This window comes from Schistocerca gregaria, chromosome 2 (assembly GCF_023897955.1).
Source record: "Schistocerca gregaria isolate iqSchGreg1 chromosome 2, iqSchGreg1.2, whole genome shotgun sequence".
Lineage (NCBI taxonomy): Eukaryota > Metazoa > Arthropoda > Insecta > Orthoptera > Acrididae > Schistocerca > Schistocerca gregaria.
This window is the reverse complement of record NC_064921.1, coordinates 196,263,132-196,287,691: the sequence shown is the minus strand read 5'-3', so window position 1 is coordinate 196,287,691 and position 24,560 is coordinate 196,263,132. Positions and strand designations below refer to the sequence as shown.

Here is a 24,560-nt window from a genome sequence, read left to right as displayed (position 1 = left end):
CCCCTTCCCCTTCCCTACATTACTATCTCTTCCCCTTCTGTGCCCCCAACAGACTCCTGCTGCCAATCCACATTATAGTTGCATTTTGGCCTGAGCTGCCAGAGTTGGCAGTCAAGTGTGTGTGATGGGTGCTTCCTTGTGTGTATGACTGGTGTGTGTTTCTCTGTTTCTCTTTTGCTGATGAAGGCTGTGGCCAAAATCTGTGTGTTTTAATTGTGCCTGTCTGCAATTTAATGTGTCTGCTTTATGCTAAGTAGCACTCTATATTTTCCTACATCGTTAAAGAATTACAAACATTTTAAATAAAGTTCCTCAGATGGTAAAAAATGACAGTGGAACAGATGAAATAAAAAAATTACTCCATAAGAAAAGAAAAAGCATGGCAGAGGAAGAAAAAGTACAGCACAATGTTATCCACTCAGTGTTGCTGTAGTGCTGATTTTATAAACTAAATAGTACATCAAAAAGCTACAGAAACAAAATTTGTGGAAATACTGAGAAGCAACTCATGAAATAGGAATGTGCTGTGCCAGCCTAAACTGGGAAATAATAACAATAAGAAGAAGAAGTCTTTTTTGTATTAGTTTCAGCCTGTGAAATAAAGGGCAGTATATTAAGGTTTATGTTATTCTCTTTGCATGTTTCTTGAAATGTTTACTAGTGTTATAATATTACATTGAGGATGTCTATCTCAGTGACCACATAATATTTCTTCTCATGCTGATTTTCTCATTTAGAAATGTGCTTACAATCTCTTTTATGATCACCTTGACACCAAAACCAAATACAGTTAGCAAGGAAGTGGTAAAATTATTACATATGTCCAATAGAATTTGGGGCAACTTTTCATTCACTTCAGCATTTTTTCATCTTATCCATTTTTCCTGTTTCCTGTCATTCTCCAGATGAACTTTTGAAAAATCCATGAAAAAATATTTAACTTTGCTTATATAGTTGTGTACCAGTCATAGTTGTTCAAATTACTTTTTATTTGTTGGCTAGTAAAGAGGTGCTCCTCTTCTATCTCAAATTTAGGGTAATCAAAAGTCTGTATTGTCATCACCTACAGTTTAGTCTGTTCTTTCTAAAATTTCCACTGCAGTGTCATCATATTTGTAATAATTTTACTATAATGGCATTGCTACCATGTTATTCCCACATTTCTCTATGTAAAGCAAAAAGAAAGAGAGAGAGAGAGAGAGAGAGAGAGATCAAGTACCTTCATTACTTTCAGTTCTTTATTATACTATCATTCTCCACTGTGACTAGAATCATGTGTTACAATATTACTGAAGTAAATTTGAATAGATGTCAGCTTCATCATATGATTTGTTGCTATTGGTAATACTGGCAAACTATCAAAGCTCATAAAAAATGGATACATTCTTTACCAAAGTAAATTTTCATAATGTTTTTTATGACTGTACCACATTTCTATAGTGATTTGATCAAATGAAGATCTTTTTACAAATATATGTGGTATCAAAACATCATCAGGGTGTAATACCTATATTGTTTTGCAGGACAATAGGTCATGCAGACAGATGGGAAAAATGTATCTATCCTGGCATGAGGGCCAGTATCATTGGCACACTACTTGCTTCTCAAGATCACATGGATAAAAGAAGAAATTCATTTGAGCTATTTGGAGCTGATTTCATGGTAACAGAAGATTTCTGCCCATGGTTAATAGAGATAAATTCGTGCCCATGCATGGCACCTACAACAAGTGTTACTGCTAGAATGTGTTCACAATGTTTGGAAGATGTAATTAAAGGTAAGCATGATTTGACTACCATTGTTTCTGTTGCTGGTTAATCCAGTATAACATAAAATTATCTTAATGTTGTTTGAACTGCACATCAAAATAGATTAGAAGTGTTGATTTCTGTAATTTCAAATACATTAAGAAGATAGTCATTTATTTTTATCTACACAATATCTGCAAGAAGGATGTTATCTACACAATATCTGCAAGAAGGATGTGGAGTAATACCAGGTGGTTATAATCAAACTTTCCCTATTTAACATGTTGTAACACAGAAACTAATTACTACATGAGTACAAAACTTGATAGCATTAATGTCAAAGACATGAGGAAGAGAAATAATGTGGAATCATTTCAACTAAAACACTTTTTAATTGCTGCTACAATATATCGTACTACTATATAGCGATACCATTACTGCTACAAAAGGGGCTCAATATGGCATCCATCTGGGTCCAGAATAGTCTGAAAGCACAGGATTGCTTTCTGCACAGCAGAACGAAGCCTGTACATGTGCTAGATATCTCTCTTGATATGCTGCACTTCAGATCAGCACATGTGTGAATGTTCCCCTGAGAGTGAGATCAGGTGATTGTGCCAGCCAAGCATTTGGAAATAATTGGCTGATAATTCAGTTGTTTCCAAATGAGTTTTGAAGGAGCAGGTGACTTCATGAGTGATGTCCGGTGGGGCCACATCTTGCATGAAAACTGTTGTGTTCAATGTGTCTCTCTCCTGTAGGGTGGGTATGACATGTTGGCAACGCATACGATAGTAATACTGTCCAATCACACTACTCATCTTTGGTCCTTGAGTACCAACCTGTTTCAATAAGAATGGGCCAATGATGAATGTAGACATGAAATCACACCATATGGTGACACATTCACCATACATAGGAATTTCATGCACAGTGACTGGAGGTGAAGATCCCCACACTCAGCAGTTCTATGTGTTCACCTCACCCATCAGAGAAAATTGAGCTCTGTCTGTCCATAGGATAGCTCAGCGCCAGCCCTCATTAACTTCAATCCTTGCAAGAAAGAGAGAGCGAAATCAACGCATCATTGTGCATCCTGTGTGGCAAGCTGCTGTACAATAAGGATCTTGTATGGATACCATTTGAGAATGGTTTGAAGCACCTTCCGTACAGTGGATCACGGATGTTCAACTGTCATGACACAGCACGCATGCTGCCTAACACTTCGGAATTCCTTTCAGTGTTATCTGCTGTAGCAACAGTGATTTCATCAACCACCTGTGGTGCAAGCAGTCATTGGCATCTTCCTGCAGTGAGGCCCAGTTCCCCAATTGATTCAAAAATTTTCATCATGCTCCACACAGCAAGTGGAGAAAGAGGACCCTCCATAGTCCTTTCAGCCTGCAATATTCTCAAAGTGTAACTGCAGCATTACTGTTGTTTTGATAATAGAGCATAACCAATAATGCCCTGCTCCTTTTTTCCCAGCTCATATTGACACGTCAACAAGTGCACCATATTTGGTCAATTGTGCGAGACTATGAATCAAGATGACTGATCACAGCACCTGGTGGTGGCCATAGTTGGAACTGGACAGTGGTGCTATGACATGGAAATCATGCATCCCATACTCTGGACATTCATGCTTCCAAGTTTGGTACTTGTACAGTAATTAGTTTCCACAATTGTTGTTGTTGTTGTTGTGGTCTTCAGTCCTGAGACTGGTTTGATGCAGCTCTCCATGCTACTCTATCCTGTGCAAGGTTCTTCATCTCCCAGTACTTACTGCAACCTACATCCTTCTGAATCTGCTTAGTGTAGTCATCTCTTGGTCTCCCTCCACTATTTTTATCCTCCACACTGCCCTCCAATGCTAAATTTGTGATTCCTTGATGCCTCAGAACGTGTCCTACCAACCGGTCCCTTCTTCTTGTCAAGTTGTCCCACAAATTCCTCTTCTGCCCAATTCTATTCAATACCTCCTCATTCGTTATGTGATCTACCCATCTAATCTTCAGCATTCTTCTGTAGCACCACATTTCAAAAGCTTCTATTCTCTTCTTGTCCAAACTATTTATCGTCCATGTTTCACTTCCATACAAATACTTTCAGAAACTACTTCCTGACACTTAAATCTGTACTCGATGTTATTTTGCTCCACAAATAGAAAAACTCCTTTACTACTTTAAGTGTCTCATTTCAGCATCACGCGACTTAATTCGACTACATTCCATTATCCTCGTTATGCTTTTGTTGATGTTCATCTTATATTCTCCTTTCAAGACACTATCCATTCTGTTCAACTGCTCTTCCAAGTCCTTTGCTGTCTCTGACAGAATTACAATATCATCGGCGAACCTCAAAGTTTTTGTTTCTTCTCCGTGGATTTTAATACCTATTCCAAATTTTCCTTTTGTTTCCTTTACTGCTTGCTCAATATACAGATTGAATAACATTGGTGAGAGGCTACAATCCTGTCTCACTCCCTTCCCAACCACTGCTTCCCTTTCATGTCCCTCGACTCTTATAACTGCCATCTGGTTTCTGTACAAATTGTAAATAGCCTTTCATTCCCTGTATTTTCCCCGTACCACCTTCAGAATTTGAAAGAGAGTATTCCAGTCAACATTGTCAAAAGCTTTCTCTAAGTCTACAAATGCTAGAAATGTAGGTTTGCCTTTCCTTAATCTAGCTTCTAAGATAAGTCGTAGAGTCAGTATTTTCACAATTATAACATGTTAAAATGGAAAAATTTAATTATAACCACCTAGTACTATTGTATAGAATGGCTTCATGTTCAAATCATTTTATAATGTTTTGTGTATTTGTGCTGCCACAGCTGTTGACCCTTTAAGGTAATCACCACTTCAGCTTCTGTTAAAGAAAGGCTTTAAATACAGTAATCCATTATGTTTTAGAAAGTTAGAATGTATATTAAGCGACTTTTTTGTATTGGGATTATTGATTTTTTTAGTTGGGAGCTTCAGAGGGAGCATTAGGCAACATTGGACTGGCAAAGGAAAATGGTAGAAGGTGAATGGGCAGCTTTGAGAAATGAAATACTGAAGGCAGCAGAGTATCATGTAAATAAAAAGACAAGGCATTTTAGAGACCCTTGAATAACACAGGAAATGTTGAATTTAATTAATGGAAGGAGCAAATATAAAAAAAGGAAGGTTGATGGAAATACAGACTTCTGAAACATGACATTGACAGGAAATGCAAAGTGGCTAAACAGGAATGGTTAGAGACAGCTGCAAGGCTGGAGGAACATGCAAAGCTGGGAGAAAGATAAGATCTGGCTATGGGAAACTGAAGAGGTCTCTGGAGATAACAGCAGTGGCTGCATGAATATCAAGATCTCAAATGGCAAACCATTGCTGGGCAAAGAAACAAAAGCAGAAAAGTGAAAGGAATTTATATAGAGTCTTTATAGTGGAGCAAACTTGAGGACATAGAAATAGGAGAGGAAGAAGGAGAAGATGGGATAGGAGATATGATAATATAAGAAGAATTTGACAGATCACTGAAAGACCTAAGTCATAACAAGGCCCCTGGAATATATGACATTCTCTCAGAATAACTGTGATCTTTAAGAGAACCAGCTATGACACAATTATTTGACGTAGTACGCAAGATCTATGAGACAGAGAAAATACCATCAGATTTCAAGAAAGAATGTAATAATTACAAAGATGCTGACAGATGGAATACTGTCAGATCATCATGAAAATAAGTTATGATTCCAAAATTTACAGAAGAAGGAAAAAAATTGGTAGAAATCCCAATGAAGATCAGTTTGGGTTCCAAAGAAATGTGGGAATATATGAGGCAACACTGACATTACGTCTTATCGTAGATGATAAGTTGGAGAAAGAGCAACCTACATTTGTTGATTTAGAGAAACATTTAGACAAAGCTGACTGGACTACAATCTTTGAAATTTTGAAGGTAACATGGATAAAATACAGGGAGCAGAAGGTTATATACAAGTTGTACAGAAACCAGACTACAGTTTTAAGAGTCAAAGGACATGAAAGGCAAGCAGTAATTGAGAAAAAAGTGAGAGGGTTGTAAACTATCTTTCATGTTTTCTGTACCTTGAGCAAGCAATAAAAGAAACTCAGAAGTAATTTGGAAAAGGAATTACAGTTTGCATAGAAAAAACACAAATCTGAGCTTTGCTGATAACACTGTAATTCTTGCCAAGATGGGGAAGGCCTTGGGAGAGCAATTGAATGGAACAGATAGTGTATGAAAAAATGGTTATGAGATGATCACCAACCAAAATGAAATTAAATAACTGTATGGCATTTTTTTGGTAGGGGGACCCCATCTGTGGATGCGCGTCAGTGATGATGAAATGGTGCTATGAACAGCACGATGCCCAGTCCCTGAGCAGATAAACTCTTCAACCCAGCTGTGAATCGAAAACAAGGGTAATAGAATGTAGTCAAATCTGGCAGTGCTGAGTGAATTAAATCAGGAAATTAGACATTATGATTAGGTGATGAGTTTTGCTACTTGGAGAGCAAAACAACTGATAATGGCTGAAGTAGAAAGGATGCAAAATGCAGACTAGCAGTAGTAAGAAAAGCGAAGTGTGTCTCAAAAAGAGAAGTTTATTAACATTTAATGAAAATTAAGTGTTAGGAAGTCTTTTCTGGTGGTATATCCGAGTGTAGCCTTGTATGGAAGTTCAATGCAACTGACAAGGATCCAAACAAGAGAATAGAAGCTTCTGAAATGTGGTGTTACTGAAGAATCCTGAAAATTAGATGGGTGGATCAAATAATTGAGGAGTAGATACTGAGAGAAATTGAGGAAAAATGAAAGAAAAAAAGCTTGACTAAGAGAAGGAATTGTTTGATAGGAGACCTCCTGAGGCATCCAAAGAATAGTCAATGTAGTAGTGGAGGGAAGCGTGAGCTGGGTAGAAATTGTAGAGGGAGACCTAGGCATGAATACAGTAAGCAGGTTCAAAGGAATGTAGGTTGTGGTAGTTACTCAGAGATGATGAAGTTTGCACTGTATATACTAGCATGAAGAGCCATAACAAATCAGTCTTCAGACTGAAGACAACAACAACATGGACTACAAGCATTTAATGCCTGAAAATGTTTTTTCTTTTTTTTTCAATTGCAAGGTACTGAAAATAAAATTTCAAGTTTTAAAAGAAACCAGTAAAACTTTATTCTCCAGATAGCTGTTACCAATGTTTGTTTTACCTTGATTTACTTCTCTGCTACATTTTCTTAAATTTTTTGTACAACTCTTTAGATATAATCATAGACCACCACACATGAAACAGAAGAGCCACAAAGCAGGGGACAGGCACATAGAATGGAAGATAAATTTCTTAGCTTTCTTACAAAGTCTGAGCGCACAAACAAATATACACAGAGCCATAATTGTCTCCCATTGTCTCAAATATTAAATGTCGTCCTTCAAACATCTACACACTGGATTGATATTAAAATGGCTGGCAAAGGTGTACAATATGGCACTCTAGTATTTGTCTAGCCTGTTGACTGTGAAGAGTATGGAAATGATAATTTTAATTTTGTTCATCTAAGCCTCATGCCTCAGTAATGTATTTGCATTTTGCAGTATGCAGAGCAGCTGTAACAGTTATAAAGGAAGCTAAGTACTGACAAACCTTGTTGTGCACTGTTGTACAGTTATACAGTTTTCCGTGATTTTTCATGCTGTTTGTGGTGAAATAATGATTTAATAGACTTTTGGAAATGTTCGCTCGCCATGTTTTTTTAGAGTTTTCTGTGCATTGAAGTCATTTAGTAAATTTCATGCTTTAGTTTTCAGCTGACATTTCTTATTGTTTTAGTGAAATATTTCAGCAAAATTTTCATTCAATGTTTTAACTTTGTTTGAATTTTTGGTTTCAACTAGTAATTTTGTAAAGTTTTGTTGGTATTGGTATTACCTGTGGTGTAGTAGTATTAATACAAGTAGTTGCTTTCTTAGTAGACAGAGAACTTTGAGAGCACTATTGTTAGTTCTATAAATAGTTACACTGGTGTAACTGAACTTCGGTAACAAAGATGTACAGGTCCCCCCCCCCCCCCCCCCCTACAGTAACTGTAAAATTTTACCATGGAAGTAGTGTGGGTTCTGTCAGAGGTTTGTGAGTAGTGGGTTACAGTGTGGGCTTTGTTCAAAGTATTTTCATTGAGGGGAATGCAGTGAGAAAGCCAGTAGGCATTCTAGCAAGATCCTCTCCTGGGAATGCAGAATCTGTAGTAGAAAAAAGCTGATAGAGGAGCAGTACCATAAGACCTGTGCGCTTCTGGTGTAGTTACAATGCACAAAGGAGGAACTAGATATGTTTAGGAGGGGGAAGGGTGTTGGAGAATGGGAACTGGCAGTTGGCAAGAAGGCAGTTAGAAAGAGGAGGTATTCAGACAGTTATACTTTGCGTATATGCAATAGATTTGATCAACTGTCAGAGCTGAGTGGAGAGGGGCCTCGTGTAGCTGTAGATGTAGGGAACATGCAACAGTCCTCAGCAGTCAGGAGGCCTAGGTTAGTTGCAAAGCCTAATAGAAAGAAGAAGGTTCTGCTGCTAGGTAGTTCACATGGTAAAGGTGTGGGCCAGCAGTTGCAGGGAGTGTTGGGGAGTGAGTACCAGGTCCCAGAATTGTGAAGCCTAGTGCAGGGTTGGCTCAACTGACTGACAGTATAAGGGAATTATGTAGGAAATTAACGCAGGAGGATCAGGTAGTGATAGTGGGCAGAGCAGGGAGCAGTGTAGGTGGTGACCTGCTAAAGATAGCTACTCAAACTGGTGGCACTAATGTGCATTTTGTGCAACTCTTTCAGCATCATGATCATCCTCATCTTAATGCAGCTGTGAAGCTTGTTAACATGGGGCTGGGGAGGTCGCTGATGACAGAGGTCATGGGTCACATCTCGGTGACCCCAGTTGGGGCTATCAGTATATCAGGTTTCACAAGGCGTGGCCTGCACCTCTATAGGAATGGGAAGGGGAGGCTGGCAAAGCTTATAGGTAACAGTGTAGTGGGTGGTGGTGGTGGGATCACTCATAGAAAACTTCCTGTAGTAGTTGGCGTTAGAGCTGCACCTTTTTTAGATTGAAGTCAGCTGATAGGTATACCTGCTTAAAGGAAGTCCCTCTAACTAAGGGCTCACCTTTAGAGGATGTAATGTTTCCAAGTAGAGACGGAGTTAGCATATTTCATCAAAATATAAGAGGTACTAAAAGTTAGTGAACTGCTTATAAATGTTGACTCTGAAATTATTGGTATATCAGAGCACCACTTAAATAGTTTGACAATTCAGAGGCTTCCTTTACCATGATACAAGTTAGCTGGCTGTTTTTCAAGGAGTTCCTTGCAGGGTGGGGGAGTGGCTGTGTAAGTAAAATACAGTATTCTGTTTGAGTCCATAGACGTATCATGGTACTGCACTGAACAGATATTTGAATGTTGTGCAGTGTCAGTTGAATTTAGTGAAACTAAACTTCTAATTGTTGTTGTTTATAGTCTCCTAACTCTGACTTCAGAGCATTTCTCTTCAAGCTTAAGAGGGTTCTGGACTCACTTTTTGTAGGAAGTGCCAGAAATTAGTTATATATGGTGAATTCAATATAAATTTTGCATCTGATCATGCAAGAGAAAGGATGCTGGCAGATTTCATACATTCATATGATCTGATGCAGACTGTGTTTTTTCCAAAAAGGGGCCAGGGGAACAGTAGCACAGCCATAGACAATATTTTTATTCATTCTTCATTACTAGATGGGCATTCTGTTAGTAAAAAGGTGAATGGCCTTTCAGACCATGCTGCACAAATTTTAACACTAAAAGGCTTTAGTACTCAAACAAATGCCACATTTAATTACAAACTATGTAGGAAAGTTGATCCAGCAGCAGTAGAGAGTTTTTTAAACCTTGTCCAGGAACAAGAGTGGCAAGATGTTTATAGTGCCAATAATGTTGATGATAAATATAATGCTTTCCTTAACACATTTCTCATGCTCTTTGAGAGTTGCTTTCTATTAGAACATTCTAAATGTGGTACTAGCAGTAATTAGCAGCCCGGATGGCTGACTAGAGGGCTAATGATATGTAGGTTAGATTAGATTAATTATTCATTCCATAGACCCATTCAGAGGGAATCCTCCTGGGTGTGGAACAAGTCAGATAAACACATTACAAAAATATAATTAGAAAAATTTGAGTTTCATTAATTTTAATAGCCTCGGTCAATTAACAGTAAAATTATGTACATGAATTAAATTTAAACTTCTAATATTTACAGGTTTAATACTTACATCTGCTTTCATTAAATCCATCATTCAAACAATTGCTAGTTTTTTGGTTATTACAACCAACTATTGTCAAAAATTAAAGTGAATTATTCATTTCAGTGATCCTCAGTTAAGAACAGTCAGATTATGTATGAGATTTAAAATAAAACTTCCACTATTTACAGAGTTAAGACTTACATCTACTTTCCATACATCCACCATTCACACAATAGGTAGTTACTTGGCTGTTACAACCAAGTATTGTCAAAAATTAAAGTATGATAAATTTTCTTTAAAATGGTCTACTGCACTTGTTGAGAAACTCATGGATGGAATTGAAGGAATTGGCCACCAAAAATTCTTTTAAACTATGTTTAAATTGTGCTTTGTCTGAAACTAAACTCTTAATGGTTGCTGGTAACTTATTGAAAATATGTGTTGATGAACACTGGACTCCTTTTTGGGCAAGAGTGATTTAAATCTTTATGTATATTGCTCTTATTCCTAGTATTGATACTGTGTACTAAGCAGGTAGTTGGAAAAAGAGATGTATTATTTACAAAAAAACTTCATTCAGGAATAAATATACTGAGAAGCTGTGCTTAATATGCCCAATTCTTCGAATAGGTTTCGACATGATGTTCTTGAATTTACACTACTCATTACTCTTATTATACGCTTCTGTACTATAAAATTTTTTTCTGTGTTTATGGAGTAACCCCAAAATATGATACCATATGACATAATGGAGTAAAAATAAGCAAAATATGCCAATTTTTTCTTATATTTGTATCTCTTATGTCTGACATCATTTGCATTGCAAACAAAGACTTGTTTGGGCACTTTAGCAGTTCATTAGTATGTTGCTCCCAATTGAATTTATTATCAAGTTGTAATCCCAAGAATTTTGCACTCTCAACTTCTCCTGGGTAGAACAAAGTGGCAATTATATCAAAATGTTAGATGTAGTCACAATCAAGCTACAGTAGCCCATTACAAACAGTATTGTAAGGTGCTTAAAAATGTTATTAGAGTATGTGGTACGCAAATAGAATAGGTAATTCACAGGATAAAATTAAAACCATATGGCCAGTTGTGAAGAAGGTGTCTTGTCAGCAGCACAAGGTTGACAATATAAAATCAGTTCACAGTAAAAATATTTCTGTTACTGATAAAACAGATATATGTACAGTATTTAACAATCATTTTCTGAGAATTGCTGGTGGATTAAATAAAAATTTAGTTTCTATAGGGAATCATATAACTTTCTTGGCAAATGCCTTTCCAAGATTGACATCTGAAATACTTCTATGTGATACAGACAAGAGGGAGATTGAGTCAATAATTAAATCACTGAAGACTAAGGACTCTCATGGTTATTATGGAGTGCCTAGCAGAATATTAAAGTACTGTACTGCACATATTAGTCCTGTATTTAGCCATATTTGTAGTTTTTCCTTTAGGAATGGTCAGTTTCCTGAGTTATTAAAGTACACAGTAGTAAATCTGCTTTATAAAAATGGAGAAGGGGATAATGTAGATAATTTTAGACCTCTTTCTATGACATCAGTGTTTGCTGAAGTTATTGAAAAAGCTGTGTATGTAAGGATAATTAATCATTTTATATCACCAATTTGCTCTGAAATGTACAGTTCAGCTTTAGAAGTCATTTGACAACTGAAAGTGCTATATTCTCTTATCTCTGTGAGGTACTGGATGGCCAATTTGCTCTCAAATGTACAGTTCAGCTTTAGAAATCATTTGACAACTGAAAGTGCTATATTCTCTTCTCTCTGTGAGGTACTGGATGGGTTAAGTAAAAGATTTCGAATGCTATGCATATTTTTGATTAACTAAGCCATTTGATTGTGTTGATCACAAAACATTGCTCCAGATATTGGACCATTCCAGAATATGGGTAGTAGATCACAAATGTTTCACCTTGTACTTTAGAAAAAGACAGCCAAAGGTCATTATTCACAATGTTAAGAATGGCTGTGATGTGGGGTCTGAGTGAGGGTACAGTCAAGTGGCGGGGTGCCCCAGGGATCAGTGTTGGGGCCACTCCTGCTCCTTATTTATATAAATAATATGCCCTCTAGTATTATGGGTAGCTCTAAAATATTTCTGTCTGCTGATGACACTAGCTTGGTAGTAAAGGATGCTGTGTACAACATTGGCTCAGTTTCAAATAGTGCAGTGCATGACCTAAGTTCATAGCTTGTAGAAAATAAACTAATGCTAAATCACAGTAAGACTTTTATTTATTTATTCCATGTGATCTGATGGTACACAGTGTGTTGCAGATGTCAGAAAATATCATTTAACATTGTTAACATATATTAACATAGGCCTATAGTATCCTAATGTATTATATTGCTCAATGTTTTCAATTTAACACAAACAGCAAGATTGCTGTTCTAAGTATTCATTTACAGAGTAAAAACAGTGACACAACAAATATGACTTCACAGCTTTGCTAAATGTTATGTTGTCTTCTATGGACTTCATACTAGTGGGAAGATTGTTGAACAGTTGGAGGCCCATGTGGAAAGCTCCCTTTTTACACAGTTGAGTGTTTGTATGTATAACATGCAGGTTTGTGTTTTTCCTGGTGTTGTGTTCATGTATTTTTTTTTTTCGGACTCTGGAGTCAGTTGGCACTATGTGGTTTCTGAAAAATTTTAGAGTCTCAAGAATGTAGAGGCAAGGCAGTGTAAGGATTTCCAACTTTCTGAAGATGGGTTTGCAGGAGTCTTCTGGATTCTGAATGTGCTGAGAGCAGTTGGAGAATTTCCCCAGAATATTATAATATTTTTGGTGGGCTTGTATGTAAGTGTAGTACGCACAGTTTTTACAGTTGCTAACACACAGTGTAACAAAACCTGATATTTTAATTTCACAGAATGGGCATTTGATTAGTGAAACTGAACAGTTCAAATTTCTAGGTGCTCAGATAGTAAGCTGTTGTGGACAGCCCACATTCAGGATCTTGTTCAAAGACTTAATGCTGCAATTTTTACTCTTTGAACAGTATCTGAAGTGAGTGAGCATTCGACATGAAAATTAGTGTACTTTGCTTATTTTCATTCGTTTATGTCATATGGTATTATATGTTGGGGTAACTTTTCCCATTCTAAAAGGATATTTTTGCCTCAGAAATGGGCAGTTCGGGAGATAAGTGGTGTAAGTTCACGAACCTCTTGCCAACCCCTGCTCACGAGTCTGGGTATTTTGACATTGGCCTCTCAACATATATATTCCTTACTGTCATTTCTTGTTAATAATATTCGCTTATTCCCGAGAATAAGCAGCTTTCACTCAGTTAATACTTGACAGAAATAAAACGTGCAATTGGATTGGACTTCCTTAAATCTCGTGCAGAAAGGTGTGAAGTATACTGCTGCATCCATTTTCAATAAGCTACCACTCGAATTCAAAAATCTTAGCAGCAATCTATATGCTTTCAGACCAGTCTGAAGAGTTTCCTCATGAGTCACTCCTTCTTTTCTGTCAAGGAGTTCCTTGAAAAATTAAGCTGATTCTTGTTGCATTGTTGGTTGCATTTACTTAACTGTAAGGACTGACTTTTTTCAAGTTCATAAACGTTTATTTTTATCTGTTATTACTTTTATGTTCTAATTTCATATACTGACATGTTCCACAACTTTGTAGATTTGCTCCTCAATTTGGTCCTACGGAACTTGATGTGCAAATAAAAATAAAAAAGTAAAAAAAAAAATCAGTTTACTTAAATCTGTTCACTTCATATTTAACATATAGACATTTAGCACTGTTGGGAATAGAGATTTCATTAGTATTGGCTACATAGAGGTTACTACAAATGCTCAGCAGATGTCCTGGAGTTATACTACTGTACTTAAAATGTTTCCCATTTTCATTACCTTTTTGATCATGTGCTACTATCAGATATGAAAGTTAAAAAAGAAATTGTAAAACTTATTTGTGCATCCATGTCTTCAAATCATTGTGATATTTTTTTGTACAACTGAATTTTAAATACTGATGGTGAATTAGCGGCAATAGTAATGCAGATTATCATGATGGAAAATCTGCCCCTTGTATGTTTCTGAAGTATGAGCCAAAACATTACAACCACATACTTAATAGCTTGTTTGTACATCTTTGGAACAAAATACATCAGTGATTCTATGTATCAGGGAACTGACAGTTTGGTGGTAGGTTTGTGGAGATATGTGGCATCAAAAGTCTATCTAACACAGGGCATGTAATTCACGTAAATAATGGGCCACTGATTTGTGTACACAATAATAATGCCTCATAGTGACCCAGATTGGTTCCAAAGGATTTACATCAGGTGACTTTGGTTCCTGAGACATCAACATGAGATCATTATAATGCTCCCCAAACCACTGTAGCATGATTCTAGCTCTAAAACACAGACAATTAAACTAATGAAAGATGACATTGCTGTTGGGGAAGACATCAAGCGTGAACAGACTCAGGTGATTTGCAGCTGTCGGTTGTCTTCTATTACAACCACAGGTCCCATGCAAGCACAGGAGAATGTCTTCCATAGCATAACGCTGCTCCTACCAGCCTGTATCTGTGGCATGCTGCACGTTTCAAGCTACTGTTCACCTCAGTGATGGCATTTGTGGAGATGATCATCATCCTAGTGTAGCAAAAATGTGATTCACCTGAAGATCTGACATGTTTGCATTGATCAAAAGTCAAATACCAATAGTTACATGCCCACTGCAGTCATAATTGATGATGTCATTGGATGAACATGTGATTGTGTAGGGATGGTCTGCTAAGGAGCTCCATGTTCAACAACACGTGATGAGCAGTGTGCTCAGAAACACTTGTGCATGCACCACCATTGTGCTCTTTTGGCAGAGATTTATCATACTTTACAGAGTGGACAAGCCTCCAAACCCCACATTCTGTGAAGAGTCATAGATGTCTAACCATTTAGTGCTTAGTGGTAGTTTTACTGTGCTTCTAGCTCTTTCAGTAGATGCTCACGTGAACATTTGACCAGCTTTGCCATTTTCGAGATACTCAGTCACAGGCTCTGTATAATAAAAATGTACCCTTTGTCAAAGTCACTAATCTCAACGGATTTTACCATTTGCAGCCTATATCTTCAATAGTGTGACCCCCCATCTGTGTCAGCTCCACTTACATGCTTTTGTTATCATGTCATGTGCCTGCAACACCACCTGGCGACATCCAGCATTGGGATGGGCAGTGGTCTTAACGTTTTAGCGTATCAGTGTATGCACATCTTAAGCAATAAAATTTCACAAACATTCCTTAGCAACTATGAAAATATAATATAATTGGATAGATTTAAAAAAATTCACTCCACACATGGCAACAGAAGAAAACTCATATAAAGGTTAAAGAACTGTGCAAGCTTTTGAAGCTAATGGCTCCGTCTTCTGGCAGAAGGCTTGAAGGGAAAAGAAGAGGGTTGAAGGGAAAGAACTGGTGAGATTTAAGAAATGAGGAGAGTTTAGAAAAGTTGCCCAGAAAACCTTGGGTCAGGATAGGCACTGAATGAATGAAAAGGAAGCTTTTTCCTTCTCATCCTTTTTGTTGTGTCTCACCTGATCTGAACTTCCCTACTGTGATTTGTATCAACAATTATTTCTCCAGAGCAGGTTGGTAGCACATTGCTATCAGTCAGCATGTTTTTCCTTTAGATGTATTGGCTTCTGAAAGTCTGCAGAGGTCTTTCTTCCTTTAGTCTTGGGGCTAATCCCTGCCCAGAAGACAACAGGGGCAGCATTTACATCAGTGCTTACTTGCTTCAACATAGGCTCCACATTGAGCTTATGTAGTGTTTACTCAATGTTGGTCCACCATAAGCTACCCTGCCTTGCCCCCTAATCCTGCCACCTCAGTCCAAACCTATGTATTCAGATCTCCCATTATTTGTAGCTAGATTTGAGGACCATAAGCTATCAAACACCTGTGATCCAACTGGTAGCTAATACTTGCTCCAGATTCCCTTTGCTTTCTGTAAGCATTCAGAACTGTTTGGCAACAAAATCTATGGTAATAGGCGTTGAATTCAGAATAAAATAATTTGCAAGATTTCATTGCATACATTAGGTTGCACAATTTCTCTTTTTATTTACTTATTTTGTGTTCTGTAGATCCTTGTTGTCAACAGATCACAGGATATGGAACAAGACTCTTTCAACAAGAAATATGTCACCTCATTTATTTTATGTACATGAGCGTGTGCAAAGCAGATAAATTCGTATAGTGTCAAGTTGTGAAATACATTACTCAGTATAAAATGAGACTTTTCCCTGCTGCTAAAATATGTCAGTAGTTGTGAGGATTTTGGGTTCCCCAATAGATTGTGTATAAAGTCAGTTACCAGTCTCTGATTCTGATTAAAGAACTGATTTCATGTAGGTCCTTATGTATTCGGAAGTAGTTGGTTAGATAGTACTGTTAATAATTGACTGTAACATCTGAAAATAAAATTAAAATATTATTAATATTGTGACCTAAATCTTCTCATGTAAGTTGAAAACAAAACATCCATTTATATAAAAATTAGATCTAATAAGATGCACCTAAGATTAGCTGTATTTTACTGTCCACAACATGATTGGTAAGATGTTACTTAAGTATAAATCTTTTTCTTCAAAATCTGTATAGTTCATAGATGACGTTTATCATGATACTAACACTGTTCCATAGCGTAGTATAAAATTTGGCATTCTTTCACTATCCAAATTACATTTCAGACAGTACTGGCATATTGTTTTGCTTCTTTGCAGAGTTTGTATTTTGCGCCTGTATGATCTACTTCTTTTTTGTATGTTGCAGTTGTTGTGGACAGAAGACAGGATAAGAGAGCTGACACAGGAATGTTTGAATGTATTTACAAGCAACGTGTGTCACCTGCTCCTCCATATTTGGGAATGACTCTTGCTGTACGAGGAAATAAATGCAATCTAAAAGGTATCAAGCCAAGCCTAAGCATTCGGACACGAAAACTTGAAACAGGTACAACTATAAACAGTGATAAAAGATCAGAAACAAAGAAAATGTGTGTGGAAAATCACTCTAGTTTCACGACTGAAAGGGCTAAGATTAATGAAACAAAACCAAAGATTCCAACAGATATTCTTGGTCCAGTTGTCATAGATTTTATTGAAGATTTGGCCAAGCAGCTTAGTAAAGAAACAAACTCTATGGATGCAGAAGATGTGACTGACACACAAAAACTGACAAATGATATGAACTGTGCAGGAGAGGCAGAAACAGAAGAGGTTACAAATTGGAAAGATGAGTTGTTCCCGAACAACACGCTTAGAAGAAGTAATAAATTTAATACCAAGAAGATAAATTCTCAGAAGAAAGCTAAAATAAATGATGGTGGGAAAGAAAAGTTGCAAGAACATGTCACAGGTGATGCAAAACGCATTAACTTAAATGCGACCGCATTTAATTGTGATACTACTAGCACAGACTCTGGAATTTCTGAAGATCATTCATCAAAAAATAAGAAACTAAAGCATAATGGAAGTGATAGTATAAAGTCAATGGAACTTTTTGGTGGATGGCGCAAGAAATTAGATGAGACAAAAAGCAACTGTCAGAGTATTTTGGATAGCTTAAAAACAAGTGGAGATTCTGGCAGTCTCTCAAATATAACTTCTTTTGATAAAAATATTAGATGGGCAGCAGAACTATCCATTCAGACAACTGTAAGAGAGTTTGTGAAGCAGCTGACCCAGTCTATCTCAGACAAGAATCCCACCCAGAAACATAAATTACTAGCTGATCCATTCTCACCTCTTGGTAGAGGGTTAGGTAAACTTAAACTGAGTGATGACAGCCGAGTAAGACAGTGTTATTTAAATATACTGCTGAACAATGGCCAACTTTCAAAGTTTAAAAGATCACACGAAATTTTTAATCCACAGTATCTGGATCATAAATTCCCCATGTTACGTGAATTATCTAATGATACACCAGAAAAAAATGCTATGCATAACTTTAAAGGAGTTCTACCTAATATTAAACACAGAAAGAAATTTTCAACTAATGATGATGGTAATGAGGCGCAGAAACGACAAAACCTATGTGCACTCGGAATGAGTTTGAAGACTATCAGAAGTGGGCTGGGCCATCAGGAGCACTTGTTAATGCCTCTTGGTCTAAAGAAGTACACAAGTCAGAATGAATCCTTTCACAAAGCTTTGTTAGCAAAGTGATGGAAATGTTCACCAGCATAATGAACAGTCGAATTTAAAAGTGTCCCCTGCAGTTAATGAATAAGTATTAAATGTGGTATATAACTTCGCAGTTTGTAAACATCATATGAGATTTGGGTCTGACATTTTAAATTAGTTGTAAATTGTATTCATTTTTCTTATAATTAAGTAATAAACATCAGCCTGTTGCCATCTGAATATTCTCTGCAGAGTGCGAGCATATTGTAGTGACTATATGGTAGCTCTCTGGGGCTCTTCGACTTGTGGACTTTTCACACCTCTTGCTTTGTTATTTTGAGAAGCTTTCTATCGGTTAATATTTAATACCTCATGTGTATGATGTTGATTTCATAATCTTAACATCAATATTTATTGTGCCAGGAGATTTGACAAGAAGATTAAGGCAGGAACCACAAGCTAGAAAGCTAGTTCTATCAGGCAGGTTTCTTTTCATTTTTCCCCTGCTTAAAAGATATTCAGTGGGATATAAATTGCCAACAGTATTGAATGCATGTCTGTTGACTACTGTGCCAACTTAGGCTTTTCCCAGAATAATAAATTTTGCTCAGGATCTTGGGTATTGCATTAGATGATGTCCCCAATACCTTGCTAGCATCATCATTCTGCACAATTTACAGGACCTGGTTCAGTGTGTTGCTGAATCATAAAATGCAAAGTGAAAAATGTCCCTTACAAATGATCCATTATTGTTTCAAAAGATTGGATCCCTCTCATGCTGCTATGTTCAGCTATCAGAATAAAGTTCATCGAAAATGATATAATGAGACTGAATTTAGTGGAGTTCATATATGCTAAAAATGACAGAAAAATGAATTCTCAGATGTTCTAATACTTAGGGGAACTTTGTTTAATTGAACATTTCATAACCATTTTGATTCAATTTCAAAAGGAGTCTCTTATATTTTTAAACCCTGTAGATTGAGTTGAATTAAATATGTTCTTGTGATCATCAGCATCATCTGCCCTTCAAAGTACTCTAAAATTTTAATTCGTTCTCTCTGCCCATTATGTCAAATATTAGTTATGGACAATATCAGTATATGCAAATATATGTAATTTTCACCCCAAAAACCATTACACATTCTGTAGTACAGCAATTGTCTCTGTACTCTCTATCTTGAAATTCACAGAAATTCTGACAAGGAGACTACATGGCAATTGGATTGTTGTCATTTTTTCATATTCATGGTATGTGACATTCAGGATTCAAATATCAACCTACCAAAGTAGATGCTGCAACTCTCAAAAATTTGCAATAAAATCAGCTTTGAAGTTTTCCCAGCATCTTTAATTCGCTAAACAAAGCAAAGTTTTCAGTGGACCATGTGCTCTATAGTACAGTGTTCACCTGCCACATGTGTGGCCCTGTTTTATTTTTGGCCAAAGCAAAATTTTGAAACAAAATTACATGTTAAGCATAAAATAAGTATAAAAGACAGAAACCTGAAAGAGAAAAAAGTCAGTAGCTGGTTTGAGCTTGTTTATAGCACTATTTTTTTCCTATTCCGTTTGAATACTTACATCTTTTAAATATAAAATTCATCAAATACATGCTAACTATCACATATCTGTCATTTTTTATTTTTTTAAAAAAATGTGCATCTTATTTCTAACTTCACATCCCACACAAAATTCCAGTTTTCATTGCAAGCATAAATTCATACTTACTCATTTTATATAAAAGATTGTTAATAAAGAGTGTTTAAATTAAAAATGTCATTACCAATTCGCTATTTTTCCATCTTTGTGTGTCTTTATAGATATCTTCAGAGAACATGCACATTTGTTTTAAAATTTCTATCTGCCAGGAATCAAAATTAGACAGTTCAGGTGGGAGGCAAACATTATACCACAAAGCCATGTGGCCCACCAAAAAAATTGCCTAGGTTTAGCAAATTCAAGATGCTCAGAAAACTTCAAAGTCTATTTTCTTGAGAATTTTTGAGAGCTACATTGAACTGTTTAGGAAGAGTCATATTTAAGTTCTGAACATCACGTACTGTCAAAATTACAAAAATCGAGTTGCGAGTTTGGTCTCCTTGTGAGACAAATTATTAGTTTGTTTTCATGTCAGGTTTATGTTTCAAGAACACTTAAGTCTGCTTCTTTGGTCAATTACTTAATTCACGGTCAACAGATTATATGACAGTGCCCTCCTCATGTGAGCTATTTGATGTGAATGTTAATCACCTTGTCTTGGACATGCTCCACTGCAATAATCTCTGTACTTTTTATTCACAATTTTTGCAATATGTTGGTGCAGTGGTCAAGGCACTGGCGATTGGGGTTCCAATTCAAATCTGCCCAACCAAATACAGATTATTTGTTATTCTTATGACTTGATTGAGGTGAAATTAGGGATGATTTGTTTCATAAGGAGAATCTGAATCTGTGATCCATCTATAATGACTTCAGGCATTGAAGCCTAATGTTTTTCCCTTTTGTCAAGGTGACTCAGGGCATTAAGATAGAGCACATTAGGACAAAACAGTTGGCCTCTAGAATTAAAAAAAATACTGCAACAGGAACATTTCATATAGATATTCCTGCTCTTCATTAAAGATCAGTGATATAACAGAGATCCACTGAGTACTATTATGACACCTTTCTGTTATTATTTTATTTGATTCTCCAGGAGCAATGTCTTTCATAAAAAATTACTCTGGTTAAATATGTTTTCATTCTCCACACCAGTCTGACAAAACATAATAATTTCTAATGCTACAATTTCAAAAGTTCTTAATCAGATTAATAAGTTGAAATTGTGATCAAAAAATGTGTTGCTCTGGATTAAGGAAAAAGGGGGAGGCAGAGAAGGAAAGGGATGCAGGGTATTTGTCACAATAATGGTTTATTGTGTTTGTTAAAATAATCTAATCTTTATAAAATGGAAGTCTCACAATCCATTGCCTGTATATCAAAAATATGTTCTACTTGCAGCCAGCTCTTCAATAATAATCTTTAACTAGACCAGAGAATTCTTATAGAGGGGGGGGGGGGGGGGGGAGGGGGGAGGTATTGTTTAACTGCAGTGGATAAGTTGACTAAATTGATTACTAAACAGAATACTTGGCATTTTCCTCAACTTATTAATTCTGAGAGTAATTTATACTGTGTGGAAGGCTTCTTTTTATGCCGGTGCTAAATTTATGATTTTATTTCGTTCTTGAGTCATTTGTTGGCAATCCAAATAGTCTCATTCAGGCAATTTGTACTTTTGAATAACTTACATTATATGGGGCTCTTGAGACTACTAGCACTTTCATTGAGAGAAACTCATATCAAATCAATGCTGAATGCTTATTAGCTAAGAAAGGCATTATAACATAAAATTCTTTTCCTTTCCAAAATTAACATGAAATATGAATACTAATAATATCGGTGATTTAGGAGGAACATCTACTTCCACCCACTGAAATGCAAACATCTGGAGCAAAGTTGACAGACATAAAATTTTAAGACCGCAGTTGAATCTTTAACTTATGGAATTTTTAAAGTTCTTTAGTGGAGGAAATATAAATTAAGGGAGAGAAATGGTGCAATACAAATAATGGAAGAAGCAACAGTAACCACTCACTATACAAAGCTACTCACTTCGACAGTGTAGCTACATGTGTGTGTGTGTGTGTGTGTGTGTGTGTGTGTGTGTTTGTATCCCTGCTTACCACTCAATACCTTAATGTGCCTTAATACCTGTATGGTGAAAACCTCCTATACTCCCTCTGTTATTTGTATGCAACCCAGGACTTTCCAGTATCATATTGAAAAGGAAGGTCAAGATGCACAGATCCTGAAGGGAAGAGAAACAATTCTCTCCTAAACACACAAGAGGGAAGGTGGAACATACGTACATGTGATCTGTTGTAAATACTACTTCATTTGCCTTTCCAATACTACTTACTGAAGTTCCACATTATTCAAAACTTGCATGATCATGGAAAAGGCAACATGTGAAAGCATGCATGTTATCTGTCAACTGACCTGTAATTTATTGCTACAGATTATATTAGTATTACTATTACCAAGCTACCAGTTAGAATTAATGGTCAAACTTTCAGTATGTAAAATTCATCTTTATCTTTCAGTTTGTATGTTTGTCAGCCACACCCCACTTCCTTAGTTTTGAAAGATGGTAAAATATATATATTATGGTTAATTTTTATTACAATAATGGAAATTCTAAGATGGAAACAACATGCAAGAAATGATAACAGGCAACTACTCACTGTCAGATGAGTGACAGATGGCACATTAGCACATTCAAAGCTAAGACACTCTCACTATCCTATTATAGCATTTTTCCCCCTCTAGTTGTAGCATTCACACCCTGTGGGAGGCTGTGACTGTGGGTATGTCAGTGCTAAAGCTGCATGAAGAACTTAATTTCTTCTTAGTTTTTTGTTACTTTAAACTTGCCTTTGTGGCACCAATCATTCTTCTGCAAGTCATTTTTGTTTATCTGTGGGTGGTAAACTAGAATTAAAAGGTAGTCTAGTAATATATTCAATTGCTGCATTGGTCATTGGACATTGTTGCATAACAGGTCAAGCAAATAGTTTGCACAGAATCTTTGTTTACATGTTATGACCTAGTATTTGAGTCTCCATTTTATTACTTTCTCCCTCAGTGCAACATAATTTATGAAACAAACCCATATTTGTGCATGCATAAGAATCTTCCAACTCTTTATTTGTGAGTCCCTCAACTTTACCAGAAACAATTCAGCACATCTTTCTTCATCAGGAACTGTTGAAAAGTAATTGATTTTCCTTGCTCGTCTGCTGGTTTTGTGTAATAAGGTCAAATATATATACTCTCTCATGTTTCAGGCTGTTGTGAATTGTTCCCACTGTTGTTGCTATTTATGCAATGGATAACAAGTATTTTTATTCTTGAGATGCAATTACTATTTCATAGAAGAAAGTTTGATTTTCTCACCCTGAGACTGTTCCTCTCCTTTTAATATGATAACAAATATCAGATGAATGTTTAGAAATATTTTGCTTTCTCTTATTATACATACTGCAGATGCCCTTAAAGACAAATTAATTTTGTCGCAATTAAAAAAGCTATATAAAATAATAAGAGGAAGTTATTCACAAGTGAGAGTTGTGAAACCCTGTAATTGAGGGAAGAATTCAACCAAAACTGAAAAATTAAACAAAGACAGTCTGCTGTATCAGTCATTCTGTCTCTTTATAATTTTACAGTTTTCCCAAGTGAATTTTTCTTTTGGTATGAAGAACTTGATCACTATTAAAACAACCTTAATAATTATAACAAAATTAGTTACTCAAGAGCTACATTTACATACATACTCTACAAGCTGCTCTACGGTGTGTGATGGAGGGTACCCTGTACCACCACTAACCACATCCTTTCCTGTTCCAGTTGCAAATAGAATGAGGAAGAACCATGTGTCTATACACCTCTGTACTAGCCCTAATTTCTGTTATCTTGTTTTGTAGTTCTTATGGGAAATGTACATTGGCAGCATTAGAATCGTTCTCCACTCAGCTTCATGTGCTGGTTCTGTAAATTTTCTCAGTAGTGTTCCTTGAAAAGAAAGTTGCTTGTCCTCCAGGGATTCCCACTTGAGTTCACATAGCATGTTGTTTGAACCTGCTGTTAATAAATCTAGTAGCCTGCCTCTGAATCCCTTCTGTCTTCCTTTAATCTGACCTGGTGTGGATCCAAACACTCAAGGATTACTCAAGAAGAGGTCAAACTAGTGTCTTACATGTGGTCTTCTTTACAGATGAATCACACTTTCCTAAAATTCTCCAAACACACCCAAAGTTGACTATTCACCTTGCCTATTACAATCATTACATGCTCATTCCGTTTCATATCTTTTTGCAACATTACATCTAGATATTTAATCGGTGTGACTGCATCAAGTACTACACTACTAATGCTGTATGTAAACATTTCAGGATTGTTTTTCCTACTCATTTGCATTAACTTACATATTTCTATATTTAGAGATAGCTGCCATTCATCACACCAACTAGAAATTTTGTCAACGTCATTTCATATCCTCCAACTGTTACTCGACAATGACACCTAACCATACACCACAGCATCATCAGCAAACAGCCACAAATTGCTTCTCAACCTGCCTTCCAGATCATTTATGTATATATAAAATAACAGTAGTCCTATTACACTTCCCTGGGGCCCCACTGATGATACCCTTGTGCGTGATGAACACTGACCATCGAGAGTAACTTACTGCGTTCTATTAGTTAACAAATCTTCGAGTCA

At 36.4% G+C, this 24,560-nt stretch overlaps 1 protein-coding gene across 1 annotated transcript in view; it reads left to right on the top strand.

Annotated features, from left to right (window-relative positions):
• The window catches only part of LOC126336664 (tubulin glycylase 3A-like), a 153,262-nt gene extending 134,792 nt beyond the window's left edge, over positions 1–18,470 (top strand). The window contains exons 9-10 of the mRNA XM_050000611.1: positions 1,524–1,777; positions 16,879–18,470. Coding sequence (XP_049856568.1) covers positions 1,524–1,777; positions 16,879–18,272 — 1,648 coding nt within the window. The 3' untranslated portion in view covers positions 18,273–18,470. The remainder of the gene's footprint in view (positions 1–1,523; positions 1,778–16,878) is intronic.
• Positions 18,471–24,560: the final 6,090 nt, after the last annotated feature.